At 42.1% G+C, this 16,901-nt stretch overlaps 1 protein-coding gene across 3 annotated transcripts; it reads right to left on the minus strand.

The window, feature by feature from the left end:
• Window positions 1–1,657: 1,657 nt before the first annotated feature.
• Window positions 1,658–13,561, minus strand: mdc1 (mediator of DNA damage checkpoint 1). 3 transcript variants are annotated; one of them, XM_059338683.1, is made up of 12 exons: window positions 13,402–13,561; window positions 13,080–13,216; window positions 12,385–12,972; window positions 12,222–12,300; window positions 10,538–11,835; window positions 9,517–9,579; window positions 5,747–9,372; window positions 5,132–5,269; window positions 4,270–4,452; window positions 3,993–4,118; window positions 2,500–2,610; window positions 1,658–2,388 (listed from the first exon to the last, which is right to left on the minus strand). In XM_059338683.1, the coding sequence occupies exons 2-12, from the start codon at window positions 13,213–13,215 to the stop codon at window positions 2,185–2,187; spliced, it is 6,552 nt and encodes a 2,183-aa protein (XP_059194666.1). In that variant the 5' UTR covers window position 13,216; window positions 13,402–13,561; the 3' UTR covers window positions 1,658–2,184. The 3 variants fall into 3 exon arrangements, with proteins under 3 accessions (XP_059194666.1, XP_059194664.1, XP_059194665.1); XM_059338681.1 differs by lacking the exon at window positions 13,402–13,561 and adding an exon at window positions 13,321–13,397; XM_059338682.1 differs by lacking the exon at window positions 13,402–13,561 and having other exon boundaries at window positions 13,080–13,381.
• Window positions 13,562–16,901: the final 3,340 nt, after the last annotated feature.

Here is a 16,901-nt window from a genome sequence, read left to right on the forward strand (position 1 = left end):
GGAGGGGGTTGTTTATGAGATGTTAGACTGGTAAAGCACCGAGGATGCTGATTCAGCAGAAAGCTGTAGGTCCATAAACAAATTAAGCCCATGCATTATGTCCAAAGTGGTTGATAATGTATAGAGTCCATGTGAATAGACTTGTTTTCAACCATATCCTTTTTTTCTTTAAAACATTTCAACAAAATAAAAGCAGTTTATTAAAAAAAATGTATCAGGTTTGGCCAGTAGGACACTAAAAATAAAACATTAATCAAATCTCCAGGATTTTTTAAAATCAGATGTGTTGGAGGTGGGCTTGCAACTAACTAATTATTAACATTTTTTTTTTACTATTAACTCAATTATTTTCATCATAGAATAGATTACAGATGTGCCAATAATGTCAAAATTTTCTGTTTATTCAAAACTCAAAGATATTCAGTTGAATAGGGAAAGCATGAAATGGCAAGTCCGAAATCAGCATTTTCTGCCATTTTTGCATCAAATATTATTTTAACGATTAACCAATTATCAAAAATAATTGGTAATCATGTATATTGAATATATTGCTGCTAGGATACAACACTTTATAGAAGATGCTCATCTATTCATTGAACTCAACCTCACCAAGACCTTTTCAACAACAAATGAAAGGTAACAAACTTGAGCTGCAGTGATCCTCAAGCTACAGGATCTCAGAGGAAATCTGGCATTCATTAAATGTTGAAGAGATAAAGAGAGACCTCTCCTCAGGTCAGGGTCTTTATTAATGATTCCCAGGTCTCAGGATGCAGACTGTGACACTAGAGTAAATAAAGTAGTAAAGGAAAAATCAGTTTTGGGCTGGAAGGATAATTTTTAACCTCGGAAATTACATTTTTAGCAAAAACGACAAATAAAAATAAATCTCAGTACAAGGTCCACTTACTCAATATTTTGATGCTTCCAGCCAAATCTTGTGGTTTTCCTCAACTGACAAACATCTGGAAGTCTAAATAGTACAGATGCTAGCAACAATCCTGCATAATAAAGTCCCAGAATATGTAGATAAAGTATAAAGTTGCAAAAGTAAATACACATAGTTAAACATTATAGAAAAGGTTTAATGCATTCATTGGTAACATCAACAGATTTCATGATTTGATACAAATAGAGTCGTGGTGTTGAGATATTAGCTATTTGACAGTTCTAAAATCAAACCTGGTTATAAGCTAATGTGTGCATCTTTAAAGTACCAAATTTTAAGATTTACTGTGCATAAGGAAAGAAGCCAAATGTGACTTATGTATACTTTTTAACATAACGACATGAACACAGTAGATGTATGGTCATAAGTTATTGATGCAGAAGCAGCATCAGCATTCAGGTTCCTCTATATAGTGTCTCATCTCTGGAGGTAATAGGATTGGATAAAGCCTTAATGGAGTAGGTGGTGGTGGTTAATGGAGACAGAGGAGAAAGACACACTGGTCGGTTCGTGATGACCTCAGTATAAAAAGGCACTACGCACTTCTTATCAGGACAGGAAACTTCCTCCATCCCCCCTAGCTGATATATTTCAAAACAGACCCCCATCAGTTCTACTATTCAACCACCCAAACATGATTATACAACTCCCACCTCACGGTTGGTTACCTGCCAAATTGGCTGATTGAGCCGCAGCACTTAGCACGCATGGGGAGTAGCTGCAATTTAGCAGTGTTAATTCCTGCTCTGCTTGCTATCTCCGTACAAAGAGAGAGGTGGAGCACAGGGGAGGGTGAGAGGGGGAAAGTGACAAGGACGGTTCATGGGTAATTATTTCCCACAATGCATAGCAGCAACACTGGTTTTAGCTTTTACAACTTTAAAAACTATGCAAAAAACTATAAAAAAGACTGTACCAAGTGTAGATCTAGAAACACTAATTGCAGTCTCTTCATAGGTTAGTACTTCTCCTTAATGTCGTTTCTTCCATCGCTTTCTTGCAAAACAGCACCTAAAATTGTTTCACATTTGACAGCCAACAGCATAAAATTACACACCTATACTTCATCGAAATATGTTGGAATACATTCTTACAGTCTTTTTCATACATACAAACACTCACTCGTGTTTCTACAGGTCTCTGTTTTGAAAGGGAATCTATGAGCGACGGAAAAACCCCACTGGGCAGATTTCCCACAAGCAGACGGTGGGTTTTGACAGTATACTCTGGCGGTGCTATGTTTTCTTCCTGCTCCTTCCCCTGCCTCCTGCAGGCTGCACAGTATGTGTAGGGGCAGAGAGTGTGTGGGTCTGCAGGTCAAGTTTCTGCTGAAGGATGCCAGTGAGAATGAACTCAGCTGTGACGACTGGGAGAGATGCAGAGAGAGCCGGACCACACAGCGACCAGTCCTCCTCGCAGGAAATCACTACAGTCTGGGACTAAAGGGGCGGGAGGGGAGAATAACAAATTGCAGATATTTTGAATGATAAGATATGTAGACAGACAACCACAAAATACCGTTAATGTACTGTATGTGAGATGACTGGTACCTTATGAGAAGAGGGCATCTTAGGTAGAAAGGCAGCTCCACTGCAGGAGATTATGTCTTTCATTTGAGGTGGCTCTGGTTTCACTGACTTTGTGACATGGATCTCATACCCCTAAAAGAAAGATAAGACAAGAGATGCAGTATTCTCTGTAAGAACACCTCATAAATCAATATAAGGCTCCTAAGAACAGAATTTGGCATGAAATGTGTATATTCATCCAGTTTTAACCAGTATCAGTATGGTATGTGGTACTATCTTTTTGCAGCTGTGATACTGATCCGAATAGTGCAGAGTAGGAAGTGTAGCAAATGGAAACAATACTGCCTGCTCCCTATGTGAAGTGCACATAATACATAACCAGTACATTAACAATAAATGTCAAATTACTTCCCATAAGCCAGAGTGCAATGATAACACAAACAATCAACACTGTGCTCATGAAACTATTAACGCACATTCAACTTCCAAGAGGCTGGATAAAAACTCATGGTTATTATGGGTGTAACGATACAGAGATCTGGGTCAATACATCAATTCAAATAATCAATCATCCAACATTATTGATGCAAAGTGAAAATATAAACACATATCTTTATCTTTAATATGCCTTCATTTTGAAATTTCCACACATAATTATTCTAATTGTTAAAAAGAACAACAAGATATCAGCAGATATTGTATTGGTTAAAGAGTCTATATATTAGAGGTGTGAATCCCCAGAGGCCCCATGATACGATTTTATCCTGATACTTGAGTCACGATTTTAAGCATTTTACGATATGGTGAGTATTGCGATACAACGATTTAACTGTTTAACTGCATTTTGTGTCCACAAAATTAAATTAAATCAAGAATTGTTTTGTCAATGAGAGAAAATTCTCAGTCTATTCATCTCACTTCAGTCTTTTTATTTCTCCACTATGAGTCAAACCCACGGACTGACAAAATATTCGGTCAGACTGAACTGAACTGATATCAAACATGTATGGCGACAACAACTGCAGCATTTTATCAAACTTTCCTCAACTTAAAGCTTCACTGCTCTGAATAGCTGAAATAACATTGTGACAGAGTAACATACCTGGGTTCCAGTTTATGTAGCTAAAAACACTGTTACTTTGCAGTGTTATTTCAACAACTTCCTGACACACATGGTGCCTATAGATTCCTTAAATATTCGATATATTGGCAGCCATGAATCAATATAATATTGGCATGCAAAATATCGCGATACTATGCTGTATTGATTTTTTTCCTATATATCGGGTCATGATTTACACCCCTAATGGAAATCAGATCTTTTACAGGCTGAGGATGATTCTAACACAGGCATGTCTGGAGTCGCACCATGACTCACTATTCCTCATCCTCACTGTCATATTATCCACCCCCTGTGTGCCATCTGCCTGGGGATATGCCACGACTCTGTCAACCTCTCACTCGGAGGAACAATATAAGCAGAGAAATAAACGGTATGACTGCATTGAGAGTACCTGTAGGAGACGCTGGCTGCTGGCAATCCTCAGAGACTCCTGCAGGCAGAAATTGAACTTCTTCTCCTGCTCCGGGTCCTTCACAAGAAACAAATTAGGAGGCAGGAAGCTCCCAGCTATACCACTCTGAAAAACAACAGCGAGCAGGAGCAGTGAGTGTCTATTTAGGTGTGTCTTTGTATGCGAGTGTAGTGTTTGTGTAAGTACTTTCACATTTATATATCAGAGAGAGCAAACTGAGCTGAGGCTAGTTCGAACTGCTAATATAGTAACTAACCTTTTCAAGCCAGTGCGTGGTGACAATAGGGACTCCTTTAGCTACCGCACACAGGAACTTGACGGTCCTGCGCACCTTATCAGTCACCAGACAGTTCATGTCTGCCACACCTTTAGCCATGCTGCCTCCCAAACGAGCCAGCACTCTCTCCCCTTGTTCATCCACCACACCAGTGAACAGGACCTGAGAATGACAGACACTGTTGTTCAGAGGTCTAAAGCCATATTGATTCATAGGAGGCTTACTAAGGTAGTACAATGCTAGTATAAAAAAAGTATACTCAATGCATCTTTTGATACAAAGGGGGAAAGAAAAGAAAAGAAAAATCTGTGCAGCCTTGGGTTGGGAATCTGAAAGTAGTTCTGCTTTTCCAATAGTTCTAGTACTCTTAATACTATCTAATGTATTATTAATGGTGATTGTATTGTTTTAAACATGTGGTACTGAAAAAGTATCAAAGTATTGATACTGTTTTTTTTTGTTAATCTGTCATCCTATGAGTTTAGAATTTGGGAAATAATTGCACTGAAACAAATCTGATTCTGGTCCCTGTAGAGTTTAAAAAGTATAGCCTCACATTTTTGTATTATTTTCTGTGTTTGGTTCAAATTAAATCCTCATTTCTAACAGAACAGCACAGCCTCAGTATTAAGCTTCAGATTAGCTGACTGATTACATGACTAAGAGAAGTATTAACAAAACAAAGCAATAAATCAATGAGGCTTTTCCTTCATCACGAGTGATGGATATCATGGATATTAACATTTTACATGAATGATTCTCATTACACATTATTCATAACGGATACGAGTTTCACCCGAGTGTTTGGCTCAACTCTAATCTGTACAAAGACATATAAAACCTTGAAGGCCCGGTTGACAGCCCGCAATCGACCGCTAGCTGCTGGGGAAGCAGAGGAGGAGCGAGGAGTCTTTGCCACAGGTGAGGCGTCCACAGGAGCCTGTCGCTTGCGGGACACACTGCTGGTGGGAGTCTGGGGCTGAAAGTGGAAGAGGGTGGGGGTGGACAAGGACAAATGATTGACAAGGACAAAGCATGAAGCACACAAGGAGAATGATGAGGATAGGAGCAGTAATGAAAGCAAAGCTCATAAAAGGTAGGAAGTGACTGTGTGACCACTTAATTCATTAGTGTATTAATGGTGATGCAGAGCAGGTCAGACTACTCTTGTTGCTGAGAGAGTTGGAGAGACGTAGACAGTCCCTGATGTTGATTGCAGTACATTATGATGGCTGGAAAGGCTGACTCATAGAGGAAAAATGCACCGGGGCCTTTGGCCAAGGTAAAAGCCTTCCTTCGCAAGGACAGACGTTCCTGGACACTAATTATATACTACTCAGCTTTCCCTTTGGTATGATTTATGCTTCAGCACTAATGTATTTTTGTTTCAATGAAACAACAACTTCTGAGACCTTAAAATATCCAAAGCATATGTTTAGTGAAGTAATTAAGTCACCTCTGATGCCTCCTCACGTGGGTCCTCACTAGATGCTCCACTTTCCTCCTGCTGCTCTTTCTTCTTTTTCTGGACCACTGGTTGCCGTCCTCTGCCTCTTCTGTCAGCCGTCCCCTCCTCCATTTTCTCACTCTCTTCTTTCACCTCCAATTCAGTGGGGGAATCTTTTGCATTCTTCTTCGCTTGGCCTCTTCTCTTAGCTTGGACTGGAGCGTCATCTTTTGTTTCAGCTTTCGCTTCTTCTTCTGCTGCCTCTGTTTTCTGGGCTTTCTCCTTCCCTTTGGATATTTTAGAACTACTGCTGGAATCCTCTTCTGCATTTGCCTCAAACTCTCTTTTTCTCCCTTTTCTTTTCTCTTTAGCTTCATCTCCATCACTGACTGCAGGAGCTACTGGTGCATCCACAATCTCACTCTTTTCTGCTTTTTGGCCTCTGGTCCTGACACTCTTTTTAGCCAGAGGTGATTCTTCACTGGTACATCCTTCCTCCTTATTAGTAGGGCCTTCCTTATCTGCAGCAGCAGGCTCAGAGTCATTTGCATTGGCTCTCCGTCGCCCTCTTGTGGTACTTGCCTGCTGAGGGCCTGCCTTCTCTTTTTCCTCCTCATGGGGAACCTCATTAGAGGATTCCTCTACTTTCCTGCTCTTCCTGCCTCTGGTTGTAGATTTGGGAGCCAAAGTCTGGTCACTCTGACTATTTCCAGGAGGGAAGGAGATGGGCTCTGCCTCCGTTTTCCTCCCTCTTCCTCGCTGCCTACCCCCTCTTCCTCTGCTTTGAGAGCTCAAGCTGTGGCTGGAAGTGTCAGAGTTGAGGGAGTTGGTGGAGCTAGACCTCGAGAGCACTCCCTGAGGAGAAATGTCATTAGTATTCTGTTCTGTTGATCCTGCAGCCACTGTTCTCCTCCTATTGCTGCTTCTAGTGCTGGCTGCCTGGGGTGGCTCACTGGTCCTTCTTGCTCCTCTGCCCCGCCCTCTCCCCCGGGTGTTCACACTCGAAGCAGACCTCTCTGAGCTGACAGAGTTGGAGGAGTTGGAGCGAGACCTGGTTCTCCTTGCTGGGACATCCTCGTTGGCTGCTACTGTTGAGTCTTGTTCCAGCTCTGTTGTACTGGAGGAAGCAACTGTTCTTTTGGCTGCTCTCCGACCTCTTGCAGGCGTTTTGGTCTTGTTTTCTTGTTGCTCTTTTATTTGTTTTTCTTTTGCCTCTTTTTCTTCTTTCTCCGCTTTCTCTCTTTCTTCCCTTTCCTTTGCTTCCCTCTCCAGTCTTGCTTCGTGTTCTTGTTCCTTCTTCTCCTTCTCAAGTCTCTCTTCTATTTCCCTCTTTGCTTGTTCTATTCTTTCTATCTCTTCCCTCTCCAATCTCTCCTTCTCCTCTCTTTCTGTCTTTTCACGCTCTAATCTTTCTTTTTCCTCTTTTTCCCTTCTTTCCTTTTCTATTCTTTTTACCTCCTCCAGCTCCAATCTCTCCTTCTGTTCTCTTTCTGCCTTTTCACGCTCTAATCTTTCTTTTTCTTCTTGTTCCTTTCTTTCCTTTTCTATTCTTTCCATTTCTTCTCTCTCCAATCTCTCCTTCTCTTCTCTTTCAGCGTTGTCATGCTCTAATCTCTCTTTTTCTTCCTTCTCCTTTCTTTCCCTCTCTAATTGTTCTTCTTTTTCCTTTTGGGCCCTTTCAGCTCTTTTTTGTTCTTCTTGTTCTTTTGTTTCCTTCTCTATTCTCTTTTTTTCTGCTATCTCCTGCTCAATTCTTAACCTTTCTGCATTTTCAGCCTGCAAATTTTCTTGTCGTTCCTTCTCTTTTCTTTCCCTTTCCAATTTGTTATGTTCAGCTTGCTTGTTTCTTTCTGTTTCAAGCCTTTCTTTCTCATTTTCGTTCTGTTGCCTCATGGATTTCTTCCCTCTAGCTCGTTTGGGCTGCTCAACCTCCTCCTCTTCCTCACTCTCCTCCTCACTCGGCCTTGATTTTCCTCTCCTTCCTCTGGTAGTTGGCAAAGCTTTATTCATTCCTCTTGTCTGTCTCTTGGGAGGTTGAGGACACTCTGCCTGCTCCTCCTCTTCTCTTAATCTTGCCCTTGTCCCTCTTGTAGTGGTGCCACTGGTTCCAGCTTCAGATTGTCTCCCTTTTCCCTTCTGAGGCTGAACGCCAGTTTTGGTTTCCAAGGGAAGAGTTTCAACAGTTGAGGCTTCAGAATTTGTGAGCGGTTGTGTATCTTCTTCTGGAAGTTTCAGTGACTTTGCTTTTCTTCTTCGTGGACCTGGGATTGAATCCTCATCCTCACTATCTCTTTCTTCACAGACTTCAGAACTAGTTAGAGGCTGTGATTCCTCAAGTTGCAAAGGTTTTGCTCTCCTTTTTCGTGGACCTGGAATCGAGTCCTCTTCATCACTTTCTCTGTCTGCACAGACTTCAGAATTAGTTAGAGGCTGTGATTCCTCAAGTGGCAATGGTTTTGCTCTCCTTTTTCGTATAACTGGAATCGAGTCCTCTTCATCACTCTGCTCATCTTCACCTGCATCCATTGGCTGGGTTGCAGCAGCAGAGAGCTCAGAGTTTGTGAGAGTCTGTGACCGTTCATCTTCGAGCCTTAGCTGCTTTGCTTTTCTTTTTCGTGGACCTGGGATTGAGTCCTCCACATCACTGTCCTCATTGCCACTTGTAGCCATGGGCTGAGTTTCAGCTACAGCTGAGTGCATGGGCTGGGTTTCAACAAGTGACAACTCTGAGTTTGTTAGTGTTTGTGCCTGCTCGTCTTCGAGCTGCAGTGGCTTTGCTTCGCTTTTCTTTGTACCTGGAATAAAGGCCTCATCATCACTCTCCTCATCGTCACTTATATGCATGGGCTGAGTTTCAGCTACAGACAGAGCTTGACCGAGATGCTTATTCTGAGGTTGAGCTGCCTCCTCATTTTCTATTTTCTCTTCTGTTTCATTCTGTGATTTGGGCTTAACTTGTTGTACAGAGGAAACAGGGTTTTCTTCATCCAAACTCTCCTCCTCCTCTTCCTCAAAAGCACACATTGGTTGGGTTTCAGCCATGGCTAGAGAAGATGAGGTGGGGACATTGAAAGGCTGAGTCTCAGCAACAGCAGTGTTTTTTCTCTCATCTTCATCAGTTTCATCATCTGAATCACTGTAAGGCTCAGAAATATATGCCTGTGTGGCTTCTAGGGCCAAATCTACCTGACCTTCTTTTGGAGACATTACCAAACATCTGGCACCCTCTCCATAGGCCTGTGTAGCCTCCAGATTTGAGTCATTCTCCAAGGAGGTTCTGTCTGCATTTGAGATAGCTGCATAAGCTTCAGTATCTTCGAGATTCACACCCTCCACATCAGAGACAAAAGCTTGGGTGCTCTCAGTGGCCAGAGCTCGGGCCTGATCCTGCAGGTGGCTGCTATCAGACAATCCCAGCTGGAAAGACCCTCCTCTGCTGGACTGTTCTGCTTTTTCATCACCAGAAGAGTTGATGCCAAAAGCTTGGGTGGGCTCCATGCTGTGGTCCTCTGGAGCTTTGCCCTTGTCGTCTCTGGCCTGAATAATGAAGGACTGCGTCTCGGCCACAACAAAGTCCTCATCCTCCTGGCTGTCTGAGCAGGAAGACAAAGCTATAGGTCCAATAGCTTGGGGTACTGCACAAAATAGACAAAATAAAGACGTTAGTGCAAGGTTAAAAATAAATGTTGTCCCTCTGATAACCCCGTCTTAGAAACAGACATAATGTTATGTGTAATTCGACACATTAAACATTAAAGCATTAAATGTAATCTACTCACATCTAAATGGAACTGAAGAGGGACTCAGGAAGGCCTGAGTGTCCATATTTTCCACTGCTTCTTCTGAATGCATACCAAAGAGAAGAAAAACAAAATTAAAAGGCAATTCAAACATGCTTATATCTCTTGGTCAAAATGAATATTCAAAATGCCAAATCATTTATACAGTGGGCCGACAAAGGGATCATGATGCATCGTGAAATTGAGAAAACTGAGCTAAACTTTAAATCACTTAAAAATAAAGTCTTGTTTCATTTCATTGGTCATTTTGAGAATCTATCCTTTCCAGTATCTCTGAATTGCTTAAGTGTTTCATAAGCAGATATTCTGACATCTTTCTATTTTGAGCAATGAAATATGTGTATTTTTATTGAATTATACTATTGCTACTTTTGCTTTGATCCTTGAATCTCTGCTATTGTGATGTAAAGAGCTCACTCTCAAATAACAAGTGGTTTTGTTTTCTCATTAAAATATATGAGCAGTCTTTATGTCACAGCTTTACTCATAATGGGTGGTAATTGTGTAACTGAAACTGTTTTTTTTTTCATTTTCATAATTATTTTTTTACTGTTAATTGTGATAAATGAGGAAATAAAGTGTCTTTAAAATAAATTAATCCCAACCATTTTGTTCAAATACCTAAAGTAAACGGTAATAACCTGAAGCAATAATATGAACAAATGAATATCTAATTTATTCTAGAGCTCCAACAATTGGTCAATAAATCAATTCAACAGAAAATGAATTTGCAACTAATGAGAGAATAATTGTTTCAGTCATTTTTTAAGTAAAAGAGTCAAATTGTGTTTAAACTGTTGGTCAAACTTAAACAAGCGGACAGAATATGTCACCTGTGGGGAATTACAATGGGAATTATGAACTATATTTCTGACATTTGATACATCAAACATTGAATCAAGACAATGGTCGGCAGATGAAACAATCATGAAAATAAAATTTAGCTGCATTCTCAATTCATCCTAATACGTTCTTATCTGCAGATTGACAGAGCGATTACCTGACACCTGGACAGGAGTGGAGCAGTTCGGCTGAAGGGAAACCAGCAACCCAGGTGTATTTTCTCTGCACAGGCCAGGAATCTGTCCCTCGCCTGTTTCTCCAAAATCCCCGTTATCTTCCACATCTGTGTCACTGTCCATTTCAAGTTCAGCTGGATTGACCCTGTCTCCAGCAGGGGGCACACTGGGTTCATCAACATCTGTGTCTGCATCAGAATCTGACTTTCGAGCTTCTGACACAGTACCTGAACAATCTGACAGAGAGGCGACAGCAACAGGTATGACCAGGGGAGAGTCATCTTCCACGTCTGTGTCGCTGTCAGACAGAATATCCAAATCAGCTCCTGCGACTGCAGCGGTGCATGATTCTGTGACAGAAGACAGCTCTGCAGGTTCACTGATGGCAGGGGCAGGAACATCTTCATCATCTGTGTCACTTTCTAGATGCAAGCTGTGAGGTGCAGCAGCGGCAGATTCAGGCCCAATTTGTTTGATATCTAACCGAGTGGCAGTTTCATCTGTTTTACAGCATGTTTCATTTGTACCACGTATCTTTTCTTCTTCCTCGTCAACATCTGTGTCACTGTCCAGGTGGAAATCTTTCAGCTGCGTTGAAGGAGCACTGTCAGTTGTGGGCGTGCACTGAAGTGACGTGGGTTTTGCTTTTGTAGCAGCATCTGACACAGCAGCATCATCATCATCATCATCATCATCATCCACATCAGTGTCACTGTCCATAGTGATGCCCTCTGGCTGAAGAACTGAAATAACATGAGGAGGTTTGGTGTGGTCAGCAGAGGAAGGCACAGATTTGGGAACTTTATCCAAGGCATCATCATCCTCATCGACATCTGTATCACTGTCCATGTGTAACTGGGCTTTGTTTGGTGGCTGATCAGTGTGTTGGTTTGTATTTAGGCTCATGGGACCCACATATGCCACCTCTTCCTCCTCTCCCTCCACATCAGTGTCACTGTCCATGTTAAATGCAGGGATTGCATCTGTGAAGGCTGCTGGTGTGGATACAGGCAATTCACCCTCTCCTGAAAGACTGACATTGCTTTTCTGATTCTCTGGCACGTGTTGTCCACTTTCCTCAGACTCTCTCCCATCCAGTGCTGCTCTTTCTTCTTCCCCTTCTTCCTCTTCTTCACTGTTGTCCACAATAACAAGAGCCTTTTCTTTCTTCAGCTGCTGTCGCCCCTCATCTGTGTCTGTCTCCTCGTTGCTGAAGCTGACGTGTCTGTGAGGCCTGTTTTTAGTGGAGGAGGAAGGTGTGATGGGACTCTCATCCTCACTGTAAAACAGAGGAAAACATGACCAGCATTATAATGTATCTAAGTTATGAATATAATAGGAATGCCCCTCTTAGTCTACTAGTTAACTAAATGGTAATTTCGATCTTGGTTAACAAAGATTTCTTTAGTCAATTATTATTATAATTATCTTTTTTTTCAAGCTGAATAACCTATGAGAACATCTGTGTTAAACACAATAATTTAAGTGGTACATTGCATGATTTTCTTGTGGAGAAAATCTTTCAGATCTGTCAATTAAATCAACTAATTAATTAGTCGACGTCATCATATGAAGTAGACAGCGTAGAATTTCTGTAGTTGAGAACAGCCCTAGAATGCACATATTTTAAAACGCTAAGCCTTAGATAGGATGTTGCTGACGTACCTTTCAGGGACAATTTTGTTCATGGGACTTAGGAATGTTGAACAGGTGGGACTTGATTTATAGGATTCAGAACTGGACACTGTAAAAGATTTTTAAAAAGATGTAAAACACAACATAGAACTAACTACTTTTATATCTATACAGATTTGCATAATGTACATACCTAGAGGCCTGCGCCTTCTGTCTCCTCTTTCTTCGCTTGAGTCCGAGTCAGATTCTGGGACCAGGGTCCCCTGTGGCTGGGTTGGAGTTTTCTCAAAGGACAGGCAACTGCTTCTCACAGGAGTCTTCTTTGCATCCTTTTGGTCAAGTAATGACACCGTAGCCTCTCCACCTCCATTAACACCTTTCGTGCTACCCACGCTTGTGTCACCTTCCTTTTCTACCATGGCATCTGGCAACTGCGCCTTTACCCCTGAACGTCTGCCTACAGGTGTCCTTTTATCCTCTTGAGAAGAGACAGTGCAGCTGACATACTGACATGGGATGTCGGCCACCATCAAACTGTCACCTTCACTGAGGGCATAGCGCACTTTAGGAGTCAGCTTTAATCGGCCCTTGCGAGTCCCATTCATGCTCCCTTGGTCCCAAACCAAAGCCTCCATGTCCACTTCACTGTGAGAACCTCTTCTCCTGTAGACAGAGAGGCAGATGGTAGCGTGCTGCTTGGATACTGAGGGTGCTGGCAAGGGCACGGTGCAGGTGTCAGGGTCACGGCCCAGCACATTATCTCCCAAGAAGAGTGGCAACTCTGAGTGACAGAGAACACATAACAGAAGAAATACTTAAACAATACCTGTTCATGCAAGTTAGGCAGACTGTACACAAATCAACACACAGCAGTAGTAAGCCACTCACCTGTCTCAGGGATGTGTTCATTTTTTAAGATGCACAGTTTAGCCAATGGTTTTCCCCTCTTATCTTGATTCTCCTCTTTGTTTTCGTCCTCATCTGACTCCAATATTGAGTCACTGATCATCTGAGTAGCCTCCATTCTGTGAACAGTAAGATAAGTCGACTGAAACGCTTGGACACAGTGATGAGGCTACTAAGGCTGTAATATTAAAGTCTAATCCCACCAACGTTATCTTTAACTGACCTTAAGAACACAGACATTTATCAGTTAACTACCGGTAGTACATATTGCTAGCCTCGTTAGCCTACGAAGAGAATTGATAACCTCTATAGCTCTACTCTTCTGTAGTGTTCTTGCTTATGTCCAGCTTGTAGCGCAAATCAACGCTGAAACAACTTTTATTGAACGTGTATGGACATGTCTGCCAACCACTTCAGAGCAGCCGCACTTCCGGTCAGCATAAAAACAAACCTACGGGATGACGTTAACTCTTAACGTTAGTTTGAGTAACGTTAATGTTCATTCAAACGTCAAGATCACTTATTTCATGATACATCAGCTACTTGGTGTAAAATTTAGCTTTTGTTGTTAATAAGAAGCAAAGAATATTCCTAAATTTAACATTTTTGCTTCTAATTTCAAGAATACGTCAACCCCAATTAACTACCAATGCAATAAGTGTTAACCTGGAAGCTGTAATGGAAGTTTAACTAACATTTACGCGATTAAGCTAACTTATACAAGTAGCTTGACCGTGATACACTCAACTATGTGGCTAAATTGTTCAATTAGACGCATGTGTTAATTGCACATAGGTGCATGAGTTTGTCTTCACATTATGGGGGGGAAAGTTTTTCTCTTTACACTTACCTCTACACGCTTTGCTCAGTGGACATAAACGAAATCAACACAAGCACATCCTGCAACGAATAAGCCACGCCCCCAAAGGGCGTTTCATCCGCGAGTGATTGGCCAATGTACATGTCTCTCACCCTGGAATCTGTTGCCATTGGACGGTAAAAACCCCAGTCTTGTCTCTGATTGGACCAAAATCCCTCGAAGCGCCATTTGTCATCGTACCGCGCACGAACCGTATCTTAAAGGGACCACACAGACACAGTGGATTGACCACATCCTAGTCTCAGTCATGTTCTAAACTGGTCCAACTGTCTACGCACAAACACGCTGTTAAATATCCTAGAAGAAATGTACTAATATATAATAAAAGAGTAGGCCTCATGATAAAAGTTACAAAAACAATGTTCTATCATTAAGTAGGTTTTTTCACTGCTTTTATGTAGTTCAAATCCAAAGAAATTCCATTCTGCAGATCATATTATATATATTTATATATTTCATATTATTGGCACAAGGCATAAAAACCCTCTTGGTTCCCCAGCACTACAGTGGCACAATACTATCCTATATAATAATTTGTATGGGAATGCTTATACACAACATAAAGTGACATATGGGTCCTGAGGTGGGCATTGCCTGACCCTTGAAGACCTGTCTGTGTTGAATAGTTACCACACAGCAACACTGGGGCCTGTGTGGGAGGCATATGGACACTACAGCTCATTTTTGCCCTGGGGCCCTATTGCAGTTTAAGCCAGCCATGCCTTGGACACCACCAGCAAGAGTTGTAAGTCTTTTATTTATATGACATAATAAAAAAGTTACACTTCTACTTGCTATATTGTTTGATGCTCCTGCATCTCCGCCTTTATGCTCTTCACAGATATTTGTATAGTTTTAAAAAATAATCATGCATTACTAATTAACATTATTGAGTTGGTCTTAATATGCTGAACTGCACTTTTTAAGTTGTATATCAAAATAATTTAAATGCTGCGATGCAATAAACATATGTTCTTAGGTTTGACTCAACTCTAGTTGTGGGAATGTGGCTTGGCACAGAGAGATAATCTGACTCATGTTTCAAATTGGTTATGTGCCCTTAACCATCATGCTTACGGAGTAGAAACCTCAAGAAATTACACCCCATGAAATACTACAATAATATCTGGTAACCATATTTGTCCTACTTAATGTCTGCATGGATCATTCCTGTTAACATTACTCAGTTACAGGCTAATGCTTATGGAACAGACCTACTTATGCATGCATAACAAAACTGCATGACACAGCTATTTCTATAGCTGCAGGAAATAGCTCATGAAAGACTCAGAATGCTTTTTTACAGAAACTGCTGACCTCTACAGAGGTAACATCCATCCATCTCTGGAAACCCTCCTTGATATCCAATCGCTTATATTTACAACATTTTGAAATGTGCTGGCTGAGTTGTGGCTAATGTTTTATCAGACAAATAAAATAAACAAGCTTTAATGAAAGGCGAACAAGTTTTCATTTGACAACTTTATTTGCGGTGAATCACAAGGAATACCTAATGTATGCTAAAGTTTCATTCTAGCAATGCTTCAAACACTACTGTATGTTTGTTCCTTTTTTTACTTGTGTCGTTGTTCTTTTTTGATCATTTTTCATTTTGGCATTGATGTCTTGACCTTCACATCATTATCTTCAAGCCTCATCGTCAGCCTCCTCCTCAAATTCACCCTCTTCTTCAGCAGTGGCGTCCTGGTACTGCTGGTACTCAGACACCAGATCATTCATGTTGCTCTCTGCTTCAGTGAACTCCATCTCATCCATACCTTCACCTGTGTACCAATGCAAGAAAGCCTTACGCCGGAACATGGCTGTGAACTGCTCTGAGATGCGCTTGAACAACTCCTGGATGGCTGTGCTGTTGCCAATGAATGTGACGGCCATCTTGAGGCCACGGGGTGGGATGTCACAGACAGCTGTCTTCACATTGTTGGGGATCCATTCGACAAAGTAACTGCTGTTCTTGTTCTGGACGTTGAGCATCTGCTCGTCAACTTCCTTCATGGACATGCGTCCGCGGAACACGGCAGCGACGGTCAGATAGCGGCCGTGACGCGGGTCGCATGCAGCCATCATGTTCTTGGCATCAAATACCTGCTGGGTGAGCTCGGGGACTGTGAGGGCTCTGTACTGCTGGCTGCCTCTGCTGGTCAGGGGGGCGAAGCCAGGCATGAAGAAGTGCAAACGGGGGAAAGGCACCATGTTGACTGCCAGTTTGCGAAGATCGGCATTGAGCTGACCTGGGAAACGCAGGCAGGTGGTGACCCCGCTCATGGTGGCGGACACCAGGTGGTTAAGGTCTCCATAGGTGGGTGTGGTCAGTTTGAGAGTGCGGAAACAGATGTCATACAAGGCTTCATTGTCAATACAGTAGGTTTCATCTGTGTTCTCTACAAGCTGGTGGACTGAGAGGGTGGCATTGTAAGGCTCAACCACTGTGTCTGACACCTGAGGACAGAGAACACACACTCTTTAGTCAGTCTCATGATCTTAGAGGAGAAAACCTGAAGGCAAAATAAACTAAAATTAAAACTCAAATTATTATGCTTCATCACAAGGATACCTTGGGGGAAGGCACCACACTGAAGGTGTTCATAATACGGTCGGGGTACTCTTCACGGATCTTGCTGATGAGCAGGGTTCCCATACCCGATCCAGTTCCACCACCAAGTGAGTGGGTGAGCTGGAAGCCCTGCAGGCAGTCACAGCTCTCAGACTCTTTGCGGACCACATCCAGGACTGAGTCCACCAGCTCAGCTCCCTCTGTGTAGTGACCCTTGGCCCAGTTGTTTCCAGCTCCGCTCTGACCTGGAGGGGATGGAGTGAAATGCAGGTGAGCCATTCTTTCCTGCTGCTCATAAAAGGCTTTCGGCAGTAAATATCATGAGATTGTGGCTTAATTTCACCCACCG

Source organism: Centropristis striata, chromosome 8, assembly GCF_030273125.1.
Source record: "Centropristis striata isolate RG_2023a ecotype Rhode Island chromosome 8, C.striata_1.0, whole genome shotgun sequence".
Classification (NCBI taxonomy): Eukaryota; Metazoa; Chordata; class Actinopteri; order Perciformes; family Serranidae; genus Centropristis; species Centropristis striata.